Genomic DNA, 19,700 nt, shown 5'->3' on the forward strand with positions numbered 1-19,700 from the left:
TCGGTAATAGGAACCATGCTCACCGCCGGCTTCTAATAGGAAAACTAATACGGTAATAATATGACGGGAAATTGAAATTCGGAGAACATTTCCTGCCGCTGTAGCTTCATTGTAGGGCCACACATCCATTTTTTCTTGAAAGACTGAAAGTCGGAGGCTTGTGAAGCGGTGATAAGGCTGCGCGCGACGGAACCATTCGAGCGGCTTTCCAGAGGGGCGCACTGGTGCCAGTCTGAGGGAAACTGTGCTGAGTCTAAGGTAGCTGGCAAAAGCTTCTCGGTGCTTATGGCTGAAATAAATTACCACAGGGCACTCACTCAATGATGATAAACGGAGTGTTGTGGAGAAAAAGTAAAATTCAATTATTACAGAACTTGAAGTCCCCCTAAAAGGAAGTACTTCCTGCGAGCATGTATCGCAACTGTTTGCGCTTCACATTTCGAAAATGGCGGTGCAACTTTGTTCACTTAATTCATGTATTTATTTATTTTATTTATCAAGGTTTGTATATCGCGAACGTGACGCATATGCAGCAGATTAATGGCACACAAGCACACCGGAACGACAGGCACAAAGCAGAGGAGTGCGGGGAGAGGGGAGAGGTGCGACACGGCAGGCAGAGTAGGAGGAGGAGGGGGGAGGAGAGTAGGGGAGGCACGGCCTAGCGGCCGTGCAATCAAGAAGTGAGGGGGCGGAGCTGGGGAGGGGAGCTGGGGATGAGAAATGCGACGTGCGGATGAGGGAACTTATGTGCACGCGCTTTTATCCTCAATGCGCATGCGCATTGAGCTTAAAAGTCACGGGCACTGCAAGGAATCGCCACGATTCCTTGCAAGTTGGATAAAGAGTGGATAAGCCACCATAGTCTCGCTTGCTCGATGCGCATGCGCATCGACAGGCGAGACCTAAAAAGAGACAAGAGGCTACAAAGGACTATTCTGGACTGAACCACTAGATGGCAGAATAATGCACAGCATGTGCATCAAAAAAATTCTTCAAGCTGCAAAACTAATCCTGCCAGTACGTAACAATTTTGTTATGTGGATCGTGTTCTAAAACTCTAAATTTATAATTGGAAATGACCATCTTTTGCGTGGTAATCCTCCAGATTTTCACCTTCTGTTGCTGAAACCTGTTTTTGTTCTCCATATAACTTCACACTTTACTATTACTAATCGTTGGAAAAAATGCATGTGCTTTCCCTTTAATCTGACATATTTCCAAGTGGTACATTTACTTATAAGCCCCTAGGGGATGGTACTACATGTACATCAACCTGTAAATTAAATGCTGCTAATGGGCAGTAGCACACATTTTGCTACTTACTAAAGTAGCACTATTAAATATTCTCCACGTTTCCCCCTGCAGCTTGGCCATGCACTTTTAAACTGTCATTTCGACCTGGCCGTTATGTTACCAGGCACTCATTTGACAAGTCTACTTGTGTTTTCTGCGGCATCTTAGGATCAGAAGGTGGCACAAAGAGTTTGGAAGAACCATCCATTAATTCACTTTCCTCCTCCTGGCTTTAGTTTTAATAATGGCTTAAGCTTAGTATCACTTAATTACACGCTGTTAGCTTGAGTCATCACGACAAGGCTTGACAGTGTACTGAAAGAATCCTTGGGAAATGTTTTCAGATCAGCCTCATGAGCGAGTCGGCTTCTCTCCAGGGAGACTGGGAGGAAAGGAGGGGGTGAGTGCATGTTTCTCTGTAGCACCACATCATTATCTACACTTAGGAAAAATTGGTGCTGCATGTTCAGGCCTGGATAAGCTGAGAGATTCTATGCTTGCCTTGCCCTAAAAGCACAGTCCCTTCTAGCAGTCTTCAGTGATTTCCGAAGCTGCAGTCCAGCCTGCTTCCAGGCACTATTTAAATGGAAAATATGTCACAGGGTTAGTTTGGTTATTTGGTTTAGAACGTTGCATCAGATGTTGCTAATGCCTCTTGCAGGAGCTGCATTTATTACAATCTATATTTGGCTTTTGTCTTCGTGGCTTATGTTGACTAAACCTCTGCCATCCTGGAATCCACGTAATTCTTGTTTTGGTTCAGAACTTTCCTTTATATTTTTAGCCTGGGAAAGGTTCCACTGAAACTTTGACATCTACATTGATTGCAGATTTTCAAAACTTTACTTGGAAAGGTAAAATCTCATAAAGGTAGGTTTTCCAGTACAACAACCCCAGCAAAAAACGACTCCTGATGGAGAATTCTGCAAGACCATTCTTGTGCAGAAACTTTTTGGGTAAACTTCACAGCGTTGTTGGTTATTGGAACTACTGTATCCAGCGAAGAACCATGTGTATCCAACAGGAATAAAATATCTATGACTCCGTTATGCCTAAGATTATTTACCACTCCCTTAAATTTCCTGATTTGAACGTTTGCTTCCTGAGTAGTTACCTTTTAACCACATGCCTGCCAATCTAAATTAGAATTTGTTTTCTTCCTGTGTATATATTGGGACGTATAAAGTGAGAGCCTTTGTTGCAGATAGTGTGTATATTTGTAAGTCTGACTGAGTTGTGATTAACATTCTGCGGTAGCAGACTCATTTCTTGTTTTTGTTTTATTGTCTGGGTAGTTGTCTTTTCCAAAGCACGTCGAAAACTACTTAGAGTAACTTTCACCCTTATCTACTCTCCCAGCTAGCTAGATTGGAGTGGCTTGAATATTAAACATGTTATTAACTTGAATGTGAAATATGTTTTCATTATTAAGCCGGTAAAGCAATGCAACGTTACAGGTGAGTAGAGCCTATATCTCCAGGCTATTGATTGAGTGTGTGCTTATAAAGTAATATGTATTAGACCCCTTGTGAAAATAGAGTGTAAAGGGAAAGTGTAGACTGACAAGTGTGTCCCATCGTTTGGATCATTCTTGCTGTCACTGTTGTCTATCACATTTACAGCTGTCTTGAATTAATCATTGATGTTTTAACTGAGCAAAATGCTTGCAAATGATTGTCTGGAAAACATCCACTTACCTTTCAAAACCAAACTAGTTTTTAGGGAAAGCTTTACTGCAATTCACTGGACTTATGATTTGATTTTACTACCTTCATTTAGGATATATTTTGATTTAAAATCAATGTAGATACTATTCTTTTCATTTGTAATCCCCTTTAATCACCTCTTCCTTTTTAGAAAAACGTCTATCAAGAGGGATTTCTCATGCCAGCTCTAGTATTGTATCTTTGGCACGCTCCCATGTCTCCAGCAATGGCAGCAGTGAACAACTGCTGGAGATGCCCATTTGCACTTTCCAGCTTCCTGATCTCACTGTGTACTTGGAGGAGTTCCGTTCCTTTATTGAACGAGATCTTATAGAGCAGTCCATGCTGGTGGCTTTAGAACAAGCTGGTAAGTTGTTTCGTCACTTCCTAATACATGGAGGATCATGCTCTGCTTTCAGATTAAATTCTCTTTTCTTTAGATATTCACTCCACATTACTTGGTGGCTCAATGTAGTGGAACTCTGTATTTAGCAGTTTATTCCTTTTAAACTTTGTTATTGGAAAGTGAGTATATTTTGCTTTAATTAACAATAATGTTGCGTCTGGTGTTGCAAGTTGAAGCAGTAGGATACTAACACTATTCTGGAAAGATTCAATGGTGCTGGTATTAGTGGTGCACGGTGGGTGGTTTCAGACATGGAGTGCAATTCGGATTAGGTACACAGTTAAACATTTATACATTTATATTGACATTCTGCTTACATTTACAAACTTATACAGAGCCCAAACACTATTTCTGGAAATGAAAATAGTAGTAAATTGACTGAAAACGCATGACCATGATATGAGGGCAAGAAACCTGATTAGGAATAACAAGCTGGCACAAAGATGTATCTACTAGTATGGATGACAGTTATTGAGCATACATTGTAGGACGACTAAATTACCCTTGAGTATGAGAAAATATATTGAGTAGTCTATGGGGTGAAGTGACATTGGTGCAGTAGAAACTTTTAGACTCTTCAATAAATGGTTGATGATGGGGGATTTGCAGTGGTGTGGGACCGGTGATAGATTAATCCATCTAATTGTGTTGTGAGTAGCCCATTCAGACCTCGTGAAAACCATTTGAGAACCTCATTATCAATGCTTGGGGTTTTCATGAGAAGGATGGTGTGCAATACCGGGAGGCTGCATTTCTCCAGTATCTGGCAATGTGGTGAAATAAAGTTTTAAAGATTTAGACCGGAAAATACATCTGCAATGATGGGAAGACCAGTGAGGAAATTGCAGCCTATGTTGATTTCCTTTTTTGTTTACATTTTTGTAGGGGTTTTACTTAAACCCCTTTTAAAGCTTCAGGAACTATCCCTGTGGTCAGTGATGAATTGTGGATATTTAGCCAGTTGTGTTCTAAGTCCTGTGTAAGTGGTGCAAATTGTATCTCTTTTGTGTGCTTTTGGTGAATGCCTACACAGTAAGTCATGGTAGTCGGAGAACAAAGCAGTTTGAAGAGGTGAGATGTAGCAAATCCCAACATTAGTGCTGAAGGTAACACCGGTGAAATGCAGCCAAATGGTAGGAATATGGGATGTTAGGCACAGGTAAGTTTAGGACAATGACCAGATCTTCCATGAAGCCATTGACAAGAGGGCAGTGGGATATATGTTGACCACTGGGTCCGGTACTCGCACCACTGTACATAATCAGCTGGCCATGTCGCGCTAAGGGCCGAAAAAGCAGACACTGCATCTTAGTATTACTCACCTGGTAGATAGGATGACATTTTTGGAGACAGGACCTCTGTAGGTAGAGATTGCTGCTGTCCCTTAGTTAATTGCCTGGGGTATCTGGAAATGAATCATTATGATTCTTTTTCATGAAACCTCTCTGAAGAAGTCCTTGTGATTAAATGCGTATTGCAAACTAGGTACCCATTTAGCTGGCCTGATTGGAGGAGGTCCTAAACTCTACTCCCTCAGCTGAAGACAGCTCTCCATGTTCAGAAACCCCCTTCAGACAACAATGCTTCTGCATATATGAAAGATGCAGAATTTTCAAAGGGGCTCCTTGTTGTTGCTAACTGCTAGTCATTTGTTGTTGTTTTTCAAAAGAAAAGCCCCTAAAATGGGAATATATTTTTGAAGATCAAAAAATAAAAATACCACTGATATGCAGTGAGTTGTCTTCCATCACCTCAAAGACATTCCTTTCGGTAACAGCTTGTGTTAGCCTTGACTAGCATGGAAGTCACAGGTAAGAAGAATAAGTGGCGGATGTACCACCCTAAGTGGAATTTACCATCTACTAATTATCAACAATTCTCTGGCAGATGGGATGACCGGTCAGGGGTTTACGGTGGAACTAGCCTCCTCTCAGCTGTTCGAAACCTGGTGGTTCCCACACTTCTAAACAAGGTGAAGGGACCACTGGATTGGTGAAGTGGGTACTCTCAATTTTTGGGATATTCCTGCTCTGCCAAACCTTCAGTGTCGTCCTCCCCCCCCCCCCCCCCCCCCCCCCCAACAGTTAAAATCTCCATATTTATCCACATCCATAATCTGTGCTGAAATACCTCTCATCAGACCCCTCCCCCCCATTACTTTAGGTTTATTTATATTGCACAGTTAACATGCACACTGTTGTTCTGTGTCCCCATTACCAAATGGCATATGGATTGCCTAGCTACAGGGATGTTTGTTGCATTTCATAATAGCTGAAAACTCTTTGGAAATGTCTTACTTCAGACAGTCTACCGCCACAGACATACAAGTCTGTCACACCGTGGAAAATCACCACAAACCAATTAAATGATCGTATTCTGCCTTCACTGGAGAAGAATTTTTACAGCTGCCCTAATATCTTAAAAGATTAGTTATGAACCTTGAGGCTTATGTGAATAGTGTCATATTAGACGTCTGTAGCTTCTGGTTTGGGTGGCTTCCATAATCTCTCTGCAGTGCCTTTCCCCCAGAGCTACGCCCTGTGATTGAAATAAAATCCTAACATTCATGAATAAATATCTGTTCTCTTCCAGGGGATCCTCATCAGTAGTCATAAGCACTGAATATTCCCGCCTACGTGCGGGGACCCCAGAAATATTATAAAAATATATATGTAAATTACAAATAAATAGCTCCACAAATATGTATGCACATATATCATTTTTTTCTCACAACAATGCAGACCCAAAAAAGAGGCTAAACAATGTAAATAATACCATATATACTGAATTAGCAATGACACAAAGAAAACACATTGGGTCAAATAGCCCTTGAACTCTGTGTTTTAATGAGCAAAAGACTCATAAATCTTGTATATTGCCAATAATCCTACATTGTTAGCCACATACTGCATTGAACAGCAATAGCATAGAAAATTAAACCATTTTCAACAAATACTGGCACCGTGCCTTTAAGGCAGCCATGACCCCTGGCTTCCTATCATGCCTCAGGGATGACCGGTCAGTTGTTCTTTCCGGCTCCTTCAGTCAGGACCCTGGTTTAACAGCTCCCTTTCTTTTTGACTTTATGTCAAAACATACTAGAGAATTTCTGCAATGTTTACTTTCACTCGACGTCTTTTGGGCATAGAGTGTTAGTGCTACCTTTTTTACATCTGAAAAAAGGAATTTTTCTGTCAAAAATGCCTTCTCTCTTCGACATCTGCCCTTCCTGTGGGAAAAAGAAGGCCAAGACTGACACACATCCTGTGTGTATCCTCTGCCTCCCTGATTCTCATTCTGCGAGTTCTTGTGAACACTGCAAGAAGTTATCGAACAGAACTCTCAAGGACAGGGAGAGAATTCGTATTTATGGTCTCTATGAGATAGGTAGGTTTCCTAAGAGGCATAAGAAACGCAGGACGCGATCGACGTTGAGAGAAGTTCCGACTTGTTCTCCTTTGGCGTCGGGATCGGCGTCGAAGAGGCCGTCTATGACGGTGAAGACGATGAAGACTTCAGCGTAGAGAAGTAAGGTACCTCCGCTGCAGTCCATGGAGCGTGCAGCGTCGAGAGAATGGTCTCCGGTTGGAGCATAGGAGCTCGACGTCGAGACAGCCGACGTCGAAGCATCGTCACCAATCTTCGACGTCGAAGCATCCTCCGTCGACGCCCAGTCATCGGCGTTCGACGTCGAGGCACTCTCCGTCGACGCCCGGTCATCGACGTCGAGACACCCTCCGTCGGTGTCTGGCCAGCGACGCTCGACGTCGAGACATTCGCCGTCGCACCATCAACAGTCGACGTCGAAGCAACCTCCGTCGACGCCTGGTCAACGGCGTTCGACGTCGAGAGGGTCCCCCTCGTTGATGCAGCAGCGTGGGTCGACGTCAGAAGGTTTATCTTTGAGGCAAGTCTCTCCGCCAAGATCTCAGGGGAGGTCACCTTTGGGGCAGACTGCTCGTTAAACAGCTAGTCCGCTTTGGATCAGGCTCATGCCTTAACACCACAGCAGAGGTCCCCAAGATCGGCTTCAGCTGCGGAGTGGAACATTCCTCAGTGCATAGGAGTCCTCCGGCCAAGAGAAAAAAGAGTATCGGATGAATGTGCTTCCAGAAGTCGCACAAGGCCTTCCTCCAGACGCAGAGGGGGTTCTCCGGTGAGTTTGTCATCATCCTCTTCGGGCTCCCGATCTCACCGTGGACGATCTTCAGATGTGATCCTCTACTCCTCGGATAGTGAGAGGTCCAGGCATTCTCCGGCTCGTTCGCAGCATGGGCAAACAGATTTGCCACCACCCACACGTTCACCAGTGAGAGAGCGCACCCAGCAGTCTCCTTCCATCAGGCTATCTCCAAGATGGTATAGGCCTCTGCATCACTGGGCTCCAGACAAAGAGGCATCCAGGTTGCAAACTCATCGGGACCAGCAAGTATCCCGACCCAGGGAGAGATCGCGCTCCCAAGTGCTCTCCAGTAGGCGAAGATCGAGGTCTAAGAGACTGGCTCGCAGATCTCCGTCTACTTCCTCTTCTATGTCCCGTTCTCACAGGGATTACTCTCCGACTGACGTACAGTCCTCCATCAAGAGTTTCCCCTATAGACGACATTTTCACGTTTCAAGACGTTGTGGGCAGGGGTGCTTTGAAACTGAGAGTACCCATGACTGCTCTACAGGTCAAGACTTCTGTAGTCTTTGAAACCTTGCATCACAGAACGGCACCCAAGACACTGCTGCCGTTGGTACCTGGAATCATAGATCCCATGAATGAGATCTTCCTCACTCCAGCGACTATAAAGGCCGCCCCACAAGGATTCAAAAAAAGTATCGCTCGCCAGAGAAGGATCCACTCTTTCTCAGGTCTGACCCACCACCAGACTCTGTGATTATTGCGGCGGCGAAGAAATCCAGTGCTGTAGCTTCCTCATCCACAGTGCCTCCAGATAAGGACAGCAAAATACAAGATTCGTGGGGGAGAAGAGTCTGCAACACCTTATCCTCTTTTCTCGAAGTCTCTAATGCGGAAGCACTTCTGGGGAGGTATGACAGATCACTGTGGGATTCTCTTCAAAGGTTCGTTGAGAAACTCCCTCAAGAGGACCGTAAAGATTTTGAAGAGATTCTTTTGGAGGGCAGCCAATTCTCCAATCAGATCATAAGCTCCGCGGCAGATGGAGCTACCCTGGCAGCGCATGGCTATGCGCATGGAGTGACGGGCAGAAGGTCTTCATGGTTGCGCCTGACAGCCTTAAAACCTGAGGCTCAGGCTAGAATCTTGACCTGCCCTTTTCGGGAACATCACTGTTTGGGGCAAGTACTGACGAAGAGATGCAACGCATGAAGTCGGAGTTGGACACTCTTAAGGCCGTAGGGCTTGAAAAGAAGAAGGAATTTCGGAGAAAGTACCGCTCCTACAACAAGGGACCTTCCAAGCAGAGGGTTCAAACCCCTCAATGGCAGAAGGGTCAGGACCAACCGGGACAACAGAAGTCCCAGTTCAGAGGCAAACGAAATTCCAGAGGCGGTAGAAATCAATGCCAGGGCAATAATTCCAATAGTCCCAGCAGAAGCAATGAGTTCTTCCTTCCACACGACTCCAGTGGGGGGAAGCATTGTGCATCATATCTCAGAGTGGGAAAGCATTACTCGGGACAGATGGGTGTTGACTACACTTCGGAATGGGTACTGTCTTCGTTTCAAACACCTGCCTCCACCCGTCCCCCCAAAACCAACCTTCAATCATCAACTCGTTCTTTTGAAAAAAGAAGTAGCGATACTTCTCGCAAAGTCAGCCATTGAGAGGGTTCCTATCGCTCAGAGGGGGAAGGGAGTGTACTCCCGTTATTTCTTGGTCAGAAAAAAGGGTCAAAAGGCAGAATTCAGGCCCATTCTGGACATAAGAACGCCCCACCTGCACATCAAAAAAGAAAAGTTCCGCATGTTGGCACTTCACCAAATATATCAGAATCTCAGGAAGGGAGATTGGATGTGTTCGATGGACCTCCAAGATGCCTACTTTCATGTACCGGTGCACCTCAAGCACAGAAGATTCCTGCGGTTCCAGGTGGGGACCTCTCACTACCAATTCAAGGTCCTACCCTTCGGGTTGAAGTCAGCTCCCCGGGTCTTCACGAAGTGTGTTGCAGGAGTAGCAGCCACTCCACGCAGAGAGGGAGTCTTCGTGTACCCGTATCTGGATGACTGGTTACTGAAAGGTCCTTCCCCAAACGCTGTAAGGAATCAATTCCAAACCTGCATCCAGCTCTGTCACTGGTTGGGTTTACATGTCAACTTCAGCAAATTAGTCTCACAACCCACCCAGAAGATTCACTTCCTGGGAGCTCTTCTAGACTCCGAAGTAGGAAAAGTGTTTCCTTCTGAGGAGAGACAGTGTTCTATAACCCAAAAGTGTCAGCTGGTACTTCGTCAAAGGTTCAGAAAGTGCGAAAGATTGCCTCCCTGCTAGGTTTGATGGCTTCATGCATCTTTCTTGTCCCGAATGCCAGGCTTCGGATGCTTCCTCTTCAGCAGGATCTGGAGGACAAGTGGGACCAACAGTCCACTTGCTGGGACGATTGGATTAGTCTGTCAGAAACAGCTCGAGCTTCCATTCCATGGTGGACAAAGAAACAGAACATGCAGGTGGAAATTCTGTTTCATCAACCTCCTCCTGCTCAGACTTTGATCTCTGATGCTTCTCTTCAAAGCTGGTGGGAACACATGCATCACCTCCGAGTGCAAGGTTTGTGGTCTCCCAAAGAAAATAAGTATCACATCAACATGCTGGAGTTGAGAGCAGTTCACCTGCCTCTCAAAGCGTTCCTCCCCTCGCTTCAGGAAACATCAATACTAGTACAAACGGACAACACCACCACCATGTACTACCTAAACAAGCAGGGAGGAAAGCGCTCATGGACTCTGTCAATGGAGGCCCAACGCATCTGGCATTGGCTTCTGGCTCGCAAATTGTCGGTCACGGCGATCCACCTCCCAGGAGAACAGAATGTGAGGGCGGACGCTCTGAGTAGGCATTTCGAAGACTGAGAGGACTGGGTTCTAAACGACGAGGTGCTCGACGGAATCTTCCAGTCTTGGGATCGTCCCTCCTTAGATCTGTTCGCGGACGACGAAAACACCAAATGCCAAGACATCGCCTCGCGGTTTTACCGTCCAGGAACAAAAGGGAATGCCCTTTTGATAGACTGGTCAGGGGAATTTGTGTACGCCTTTCCACCACTTCCGCTGATCCCGAAGGTGGTGAGCAAACTGACACACTTGTGCACAACAATGATCCTCATTGGCCATGACTGGCCGAGACAATGGTGGTACACGGACCTTCTTCATCTATCAGTGGCTCCTCACAAGAGACTGCCATGCAGGCTAGACCTGTTGTCCAAAATGAACGGGAGGATTCATCATCCCAACATTCCGTCACTATGCTTGACAGCATGGCTCCTGAGGTCATACAATACGGCCACCTAGGATTGCCACAGGACTGTATGTCCTTCCTGAAGGAAGCGAGACGACCTTCCATGAGACATTCTTATGCCTGTAAATGGAAGCGCTTCTATCTGTGGTGCATGCAAAATGGTCATCATCCTATTAAGGGTCAGGAAGAAGTTGTTCTTCCTTATGTGTTATATCTTGCGAAAGCAGGTTTAAAGTTTAATTCTATTAAGGTGCTTCTAGCCGCTATAATAGCATATAGGCGGACACCTTCACAAACTTCTTTTTTCCAGTTACCAGCTGTAAAGGACTTCCATCTCTGCACCTCAGAAAGAGGGGCAGAGAGTGGATCCACAGCCTTTGCTGTGCACCATGCCACAAATCTGTTCCACCTGCAGGCTTATACCGACTTTGTGGAGGGACGCCTGGCTGCCAGAATTACATTACAGACTTCAGGAGGCAAGTCAAATGGCCTCAACTGTCGCCACTCAATCTCTAAGCATGGAGGTGGAGACTGGACAGGTTCGGGTGGAGGACCGTCCCCTGCTGCTGCGACGGAAGGTCCTCCTGAAGAGGCAGACGAATCGGGGGATCGACTGACATGCTGAGTAGCTCAGGATACCAGTACCTTCGTGCCCAGTCCTGAGCCACAAGGATGACTTGGGCCCGGCCGCGCTTGATCTTCGTCAGCACTCTGGGCAGAAGTGGTATAGGCGGAAAGGCGTACAACAGACCGCAACTCCACTCGCGACGAAAAGCGTCTCCGAGCGAGTGCTGCATTGGAAATTCCAACGCGCAGAACTGATGACATTGCGCGTTCTCTTCGGTGGCGAATAGATCTAACCAAGGCTCTCACCACTGCAGAAAGAGACCTTGCGCCATGTCCAAGTTCAGACGCCATTCGTGATCCATCATGCACCAGCGGCTAAGTTCGTCCGCCCTGGCGTTCAGTGAACCTGCCAGGTGTTGAACCATCAGGGTTACGCCCTGATGTTCCAGCCACTGCCAGAGGCGCAGTCCCCACCCCACCCTGTTTGTTGGAGTACCACATGGCGGTGTTGTTGTCCGTGAACACCTGCACTACACTCCCCCGGACAGAGAGGAGGAATGCCTTCAGTGCAAGACGAATCGCCCGCAGCTCCAGAAGGTTGATATGGAGCCGGGACTCCGCCGGAGACCAGAGGCCTCTGATCTCCGCCACTCCCATGTGCCCCCCCAACCTTGGAGGGACGCGTCCGTCCCAACTATATGCTCCGGTAGGGAGAGGGATCTGCCGCTGACCCAATCGGGGTCCGTGAGCCACCACTGCAACTGTCTCGCAGTGCCCTCCGAGATCAGGACGTGGTCGGACAGGTTACCCTGATGCTGGGCCACTGAAACCTCAGGTCCCACTGCAGAGCCCGCATCCGCCTCCGGGCGTGACGCACCAGAAGGATGCAGGAGGCCATCAGCCCCAGAAGCCGCAGCGTCAACTTGACCGAGACTCGGGATAAAGGCTGAAATATCGGAATCAGAGCCTGAATATCCCGAACCCGCTGTTCGGGAGGATAAATCCGAAACCGCGCCAAGTCGAGAACCGCTCCGATGAAGAGGAGCTTCTGAGAGGGACACAGGTATGACTTCGGCACATTGATGAAGAACCCCAGCAGGTGCAGGAGGTCGGCCGTAGTCTGGAGGTGACTGTCAGGGGCGAGCCCGCCTTCAACAACGTCGAGGTAGGGGAAGACTGAAACCCGTAACCTGCGCAGATGAGCTGCGACCACCGCCATCACCTTGGTGAACACCTGTGGGGCGCTGGTAAGGCCGAAGGGGAGCACGGTAAACTGAAATTGCTCGTGGCCTACCGTGAACTGCAGGTAACGCCGGTGGGCCGGCAGGACGGGGATATGGAAATAAGCGTCCTGCAAGTCCAACACTACCATCCAGTCTCCCGGGTCCAGGGCAGCTAAGACCTGAGCCAGTGTCAGCATCTTGAACTTCTCCTTTCGGAGGAAGCCTTTTTGACGTTCCGCAGGTCCAAGATAGGGCGTAAGCCCCCTTTGCCCTTCTTGGGAACCAGAAAGTAGTGAGAGTAACTTCCTCTTGCAGAAGACTCAAGTGATCCCCCCACATGCGGTGGTACTGCAGTGGCATGGCTGGAGGGGTCGCCTCGAAGGGGAGGGAGTAGCCCCTTCGGACGATTTGCAGCACCCACCTGTCCGATGTGACAGTGTGCCAGTGGAGGAGGTGATGGCGAACCCTGCCCCCCATGGGCGTCACATGGGCCTGAAAGCTCGGACTAGGAGGGTTTTGAGGCAGATGCTGCAGGGGTAGGTGTGGAGTGACCTCGCCGTTGTCCCCAACCGCCGCCACCGCATTTACCACTTCCGCCACCGCACTGGATGTTAGTCTGCGGGCCGTGGCTGGCAGGATGTGTGAGGGTGCCCCTTCCTTGGCCACGAAAGGAGCGAAAGGAAACTGTTTGCTGGCACGGGGCCAAGAGGCCCAAGGATTTGGCGGTAGCCCTGGAGTCCTTAAAGCGCTCAAGCGCACGGTCTGCCTTGTCGCCAAAGAGGCGACGGCCATTCACGGCATGTCCATAAGGGTGTTTTGGACATCAGCCGAAAAGTTGGTGGACCTCAGAAAGGCGTTGCGACGAATCGCCACTGTCGTTGCCATCGCTCTGCCCAGCGAGTCCGTGGTATCCAGCCCACACCGGATGGAATACCGTGTCGCATCTCGACCCGTCACAAGGGCTTGGGTGAGTTTAGTCGGACCCCCTCCGGACATTTTGGCAGCACGTCTGCGACCGTATCCCACAGAGAGTGGGTGTAACTGCCCAAGAGGCACGCAGTGTTGACTGACCGCAACCATAAACTAAGTAAGGAGAACATCTTTTGACCATACTGTTCGTACCTCTTGGATTCCAGATAGGGGGGAGCCGTCGGAAATGCGGTCTGGGAGTTAGAGGCCTGGATGGCGAAGCTCTCGGGGTGGGGTGGGTGGACAGGAGGCAAGGGTCGCCCGGAGCCGGGCGGTGGCGCCTGGCCACGTTCCTATCAACAGGCGGACCTGTAGCGGGCTTGGACCTAGTGCCCAGAAGAACATCTGACAAGGCCTCATTAAACGGCAGCAGAAGCTCAGCCGATCTTGCCTGCGGTTTAAGGACCTCAGCGAGGAGGTTAGTCCTCACGGCCGCGACGGGGAGCTCAATGCCCAAGGCCTTGGCATCCCGCGTCAGCACCACACTATAGGCAGCCCCCTCCTCCGTAGCCACGGTATGAGGGGAGACAAAACCAGTATCTGGCGAGGTGTCCAGACCACTGGCCTCCCCTAGCTCACCTGCCCAGTCCTGAGAAGACTGGCACTCACGTGCCAGAGGGTCACCGGACCCCTCCCAATCCTCCTCGCCACCCATCTCCTGTTACTCAGGGTCAAAGGATGGGGCCGGGTCGTAGAAGTAAAAAATCTCCTAGAGGAGTCAAATACGGTGCCGAGCGGCGCCGGACCCAAATCGAGGGTAGGACCGGGGACGACGTCGTCCTGGGACGGCGCCGGAGGAGACACCCTGGGGGCCGGCGCCGGCGAGGTCGTAAGGTCGACCGGCGACAACCCGAATCCGGAACCGGATCTAGTGGGACCCTGCCGCGTCTGGACCGAAGTCGCTGAATGCGCCGGGGCCGAAGCACCAGACAGCGCCGAAGCACCCGGCCCGCTTGGGGACCCAGTCGGGGTCGCTTGGCCCGAAGGAGCCGCAGAACCCGACGGAGGAGTGAGCGACCTCATGGCCATGAGGAAGGCCTCGATCTCCTCCGGCGTTTGTTCTGCCCAGGGACCGGCGGGTATGGAGCAGACGGCGACGCCTGCGGCTCCGGCGGAGCCTCGTGGGCGGTGTCACCCGAACGTCCGGCCGCGTCGTGCGAGCGTCGGGGGGGGGAGGGGTAGGGGAAGGGGGGGGTAGTCAGAAGAGCGATGTCGCCTCTTTGACTTCTTGTGCCTCTTCCCTGAGGACTTCGAGCCCGAAGACTGATAATGACTCCCGGAACTGTGGTGACTCCGGCCCCGCGACCAGTTCCTCGACCTCCTTCCGGACCGGGACCTCGAGCAGCGCGGGGCCGACTGCCGGAGCTTGAGTTGCTTGCGGGACCGTTCCCGTCTAGCTTTGGACATCAGGGCCCGGCAGTCGGAGCAGGACTTGTGGTCGGGGCCCAAACAGTGAAGGCACCGGCAATGGGGATCGGTAACAGACATCAGTCGGTTGCAATTGACGCAGGGTTTGAACCTGGGCATCCCTACCGGCACCATCGGAGTAGAGTGACTTTGAAAGTTGATCAAAAATGATCGAAAAAGTTAGTCAAAAATTGACTATGGGTACTACTTTTTCCGGATCGGCGCTTGATGGCGCGGAAAAAAGAAGAACTGACGTGAGGGCGGCGTCTAAGTACTCAGGCGACGTCATCCCGGCGCCAACGATGCCGACGACGGACATGGAACCGCAGACGATGCCTACCGACGTGCAAGGGTACTGCTACGCAAAAGTTTCCGGATCCAGTCTGACGCCTGGGAATATTCTAAGGTAAGGAATCTAATACTAATTACTGATTCTTATTTATTTATTTATTTATTTTACATATTTATAGAGCGCTCTAATACCCGGAGGTGTCCTGGCGCTAGAAGGATAGACTGGTGTGATGGAGCGTGCTTACTGAGTGAAGAGCCATGTTTTTAGACCTCTTCTAAAGGCCATCAGATTCTGGGTTTGTCTGAGCGCAAGTGGGAGTTTATTCCAGGCCTCAGCCGCCCGAGAGAAAAGCTCCTGCCTCCCCAGCGAGCTTTTTTAATTCTGGGGACCGTAACCAGAGCCAGTTGTCCTGACCTCAGGGTTCTTGCTGGTTTATGCCAGCAGAAAAGTGATTTCAAGTGCCTAGGGCCCGTATCGTGGAGGGCCTTCTTACAGATATATTGTTACCGAAGGTAAGTAACTTGTGCGTTAAACACTTCGTATAGTACCAAAGTAGCATGCTGCTGACTCATCAGTATAGTCTGGACAGAAGTAGAATGAATTTGCCCTTTGCAGTGTTTTAAAATTATTCTTTGCTATGAGCTGTGCCGTGTTCAGCCTTTGCCTAATAATGACCCATGCCTCAGATGCCTTTAGGTTATACTTTTATGTTCCTTATATTATAAATCTTTCCTAAGCTTTTCCAGACTTAGAGTGCACTTTTCTTGGCTATTATCTTCTTTGATTTGGGTATTTTATTTAGTGTTTGATACCTGTTTTTCAATTTCTTAACGCTGTAAGTAACTGGTGTTACTAATACCCAAATTATAACTTCTTAAGTTATCAATTTTGGAACGAGCTGTTTTGGAGTTGACTGGCAGATATTTAATTAATGAGTGTAAACCTAGCACAGATTGAGTTCAGCGACAAAGTCTTGACTCATTCATGTGGTGTATAAAACTGTCAGCGAATCCCGTCTTTTTAGTCCACTATGCTGACATTTTCTTAGCCATACTTATCGTAGCTTTCTGAAACTCCCAAGTCCCAGGATGTAAAGAGTTGTTGGCTAAAAGACAGGGCAAAATCAAGGTATCAAAAATGATACGTACGATTTAGCTTGCTTTGAGCCATATGATCAAAAATAAAAATACTATGTGGTGTTTTGTCCTTTTACCTGTTTGCAGATTGTTTTCAGACATATGCCTACTTACAGAGCTCCTTTGCTCACTTTTAGGTCATGCCTGCCGACAGCGCATGCGCTGCAAGGTGTTTTTTGTACCATAATTGACTGTCAACCCCCCCCCCCCCCCCCCCCCCCCCCCCCCATTGCTTACCATTCGTTGGCTTCATTGTCACTTTTATTTACTGCCTCATAATTGGCCAGCACTTGATGATGTCACTTCCTAATCTTTGGCTTGGATCATGGACCCAAGTAGTGATTGATTTACTTTGATTAGTGCCCTTCCGCTGTCGAGTCACTGCCTGCTGTGATTGAGGTACTTTTTTTTTCTTTGTTTCCCGTCAATGTTGTCTCTTCTCCTCCCACCCACCCACAGCTTCTTCCCTTCACACGCCATCCTTGTCCCTGTTGCTTCTTTGCTCCCACCCTCTTGTTGCCCCCCCCCCACACACACACACACACACACACACACACACACACACACACCCCCCACACCCCACACACACACCCACACACCCCACACACACACCCCACACACACACCCCACACACACACCCACACACCCACACACCCCACACACACACCCCACACACACACACCCCACACACACACACTCCCCACACACACACACACCACACACCCCACCCCCACACACACACACCCCACACCCACACACACCCCACACACACACACACACAACCCACACCCCATTAGGAAAAAAAAGCTCTATGACTGGGCCTGCTCGGGACTCATTATAGCACTTCATAAATTTTTTTTTTACCTTTTCTATTCTCCATACCTGTTGTCTGTGTTGCCTACCCCTACCTGCCCTTCCGTTGTCTGTATTACGCCCCACCCACCACAAGATTGAAAAAAGGCACTGTTGCAGCCAGCACTAGTGCTTTTTTGCCAGTAGCTTTCGCATAGGCAAGACCTTTTGGCTTTGCCAATGCTTGTTCCATTCCCCTTAGTGCTAAACGCCTGAATGCTTTCAATACGGGTCCACCTCTATATTCAAAGTTGTTTTGACAGTGCCTCAAGACTCCTCCACTGACTGAGCACAAGAAGAAGGCTCAGGAAGGAGAAAAGAACAATTACTAGAAGAGGAGGCAGCATTGGGAAGGAGGTGAGAGCTCAGAAGGTGTGACAAGGGAAGGTGGTGAGCATTGGAGAGAAGAGAACATGGACAGAGCACTGATGTAGCACAAGGGCTAAAGAGGGAGTACAGAACGGGGACAGTGCATACTACAAAACCCACCTGAAAAGAAGGAAAACATGAGCACAGGAATGCAGGAACGAGAATGGAGGTATAGAGGTCACAGGAGGAGGGTTTCAAGTGCATGATGGAGTGGATGATGCAGTATTGATAGCATAAGCAGAGAATACCACAGGCTATTAAGTGCTTTGAGGAGTACTGTTCCAAGAAGTCTTTGACTATTAATGGTAGCAAAACAAATAGTACGTACTAAGGCTGTCCTCCAGTTTTAAGCAGAACCCCACGATTGAAGGTGTACCTTTAGAAATTGTCAAGCAGTTTAACTACTTAGGTATCCGCTTTTCATGGAACTTACTTTGGAGTAACCATGTGCAGAAAGCAGCCCTAGTCCTGCAACAAAAGGTTGGCACTGTACTTAAATTTAGGCATAAAGCTGGTGCCAGAAGCATTAGTGCAATTTTCCAAAATACACAAGCAAGGGGCAGTGGTGGCTGCACTCCATGGAGCAGAGATCTGGGGGTATGCAAATGTGGAGTTAAATGTTACTCCAATATCAGAAACTGCTGCTATAAGACCAGTTCTCTATTGGGTTAGGTTGATCAGGAATCCCAAGGCAGCAGTATATTTGAAAACCTGAGAAGAATTTACTTACAACAAAGAGTGTAGGGGAGCACATGGTCGTCTCATGTACAGAATATCTTAAACGCCCTTCGTATGGAATCCATATGGGCAGCCCCCTGTAAAGATAGTCAGGCTACTGCAGAACTCGGGGATATATGCAGATGATGAAGAAGAATCTGGAGCGGAGGCCAGAGTCTATTGCATGCAATTATTCTAGTAACACCCATGGCTTCACCTGCATTGAGTATTTGGACCTGTTGTACCCTGAATTAAAGAGAACGAGTACATAAAGTACAGCTTGGTTATCCTACCGATCGGGGATTACCTAACCAGAATCTTCAGGATCGCCACAGGGTCCGAGTGCTGGGATTTGTAGTTTTGGTGGGATAGATAATCCAACCCATTTTCTTTTGTTCTGTAGTAAATGATTGTGCCCGTTGGCGCTGGCTCTCCCACTCTTCACATCTTATGAAGTTAGATGTGTGAAGTCAGCAATGACACTTTGCATTAGGTTGGACCATATGTGCGTGGTTAATTCAGTAGCGTCATTTCTATAGCTTGCATGGCCTTGTCTGAGAGAACTGTCCACTGTGCTAGGGATTAGTTCAGCTTGATTACCTAAGAGGCTATGCACACTATCATGTGCTGGGCTGCTAGTCCTGGTTCATACAGTGTAAATTATATAAATTGTATGCGTCCCCAATGAAAAGATTGACTGTTTTTAGTGGGATGATATAGATAACCAAAGTGTTTTATTCCTTGCACTTTTATATGTTTCATGAACTTGAGGATTGCAATGTTGTGCTTACTTGTGATTGTGTTTTTCAACAGATTGCATTTAATGTTTTTAAGAAATTACTGCTGTATTTATAGTGTTTTTAACTGCAGTTTTAATTATTGCATGGCTGACAGGTGAAACAATAAAATGTTGGCTTTGACTGGAGCATAGGAATGACTAGATAGCACAGAGAGACTGCTCAGGTGGGAGATGGTGTCAAGTGTAGCTACAGGTGAGAACTAAAGGCAAGGATTCCTACCGATCTTCAGCACGTCACTGGAGGATTGCAGAATCCCCACCACTTCCACCCCCTCAGTGCATTCCTCTCCTCCGACTCACAGAGACGGAGAGTCCATACAAACTCTGGAATACTTTAGACAAGACCTGTGCAGTGGGGTGCTTGAGGCAGGGGGCTACTGGGAGTGAGGTAGTACCTGATGATAGGAATGCTGACCAACTCGCCCACCCCAGGTGTACCAGTCAATAAAGAGGCTTTACCTAGAGAGGGACCTGGTAGAAAACAAGTTTCTCCCCTCATCCACATTAATTGTCTTTCTATTAAACATTTGGAAGG

At 48.2% G+C, this 19,700-nt stretch overlaps 1 protein-coding gene across 2 annotated transcripts in view; it reads left to right on the forward strand.

Annotated features, from left to right (window-relative positions):
* Positions 1 to 19,700, forward strand: part of OTUD7B (OTU deubiquitinase 7B) — a 479,130-nt gene that overhangs the window by 194,969 nt on the left and 264,461 nt on the right. For both annotated transcript variants that reach the window (XM_086945375.1, XM_086945374.1), the window contains one exon: positions 3,154 to 3,369. In XM_086945375.1, coding sequence (XP_086801501.1) covers positions 3,154 to 3,369 — 216 coding nt within the window. The remainder of the gene's footprint in view (positions 1 to 3,153; positions 3,370 to 19,700) is intronic.

This window comes from Lissotriton vulgaris, chromosome 12 (assembly GCF_964263255.1).
Source record: "Lissotriton vulgaris chromosome 12, aLisVul1.2, whole genome shotgun sequence".
Classification (NCBI taxonomy): Eukaryota; Metazoa; Chordata; class Amphibia; order Caudata; family Salamandridae; genus Lissotriton; species Lissotriton vulgaris.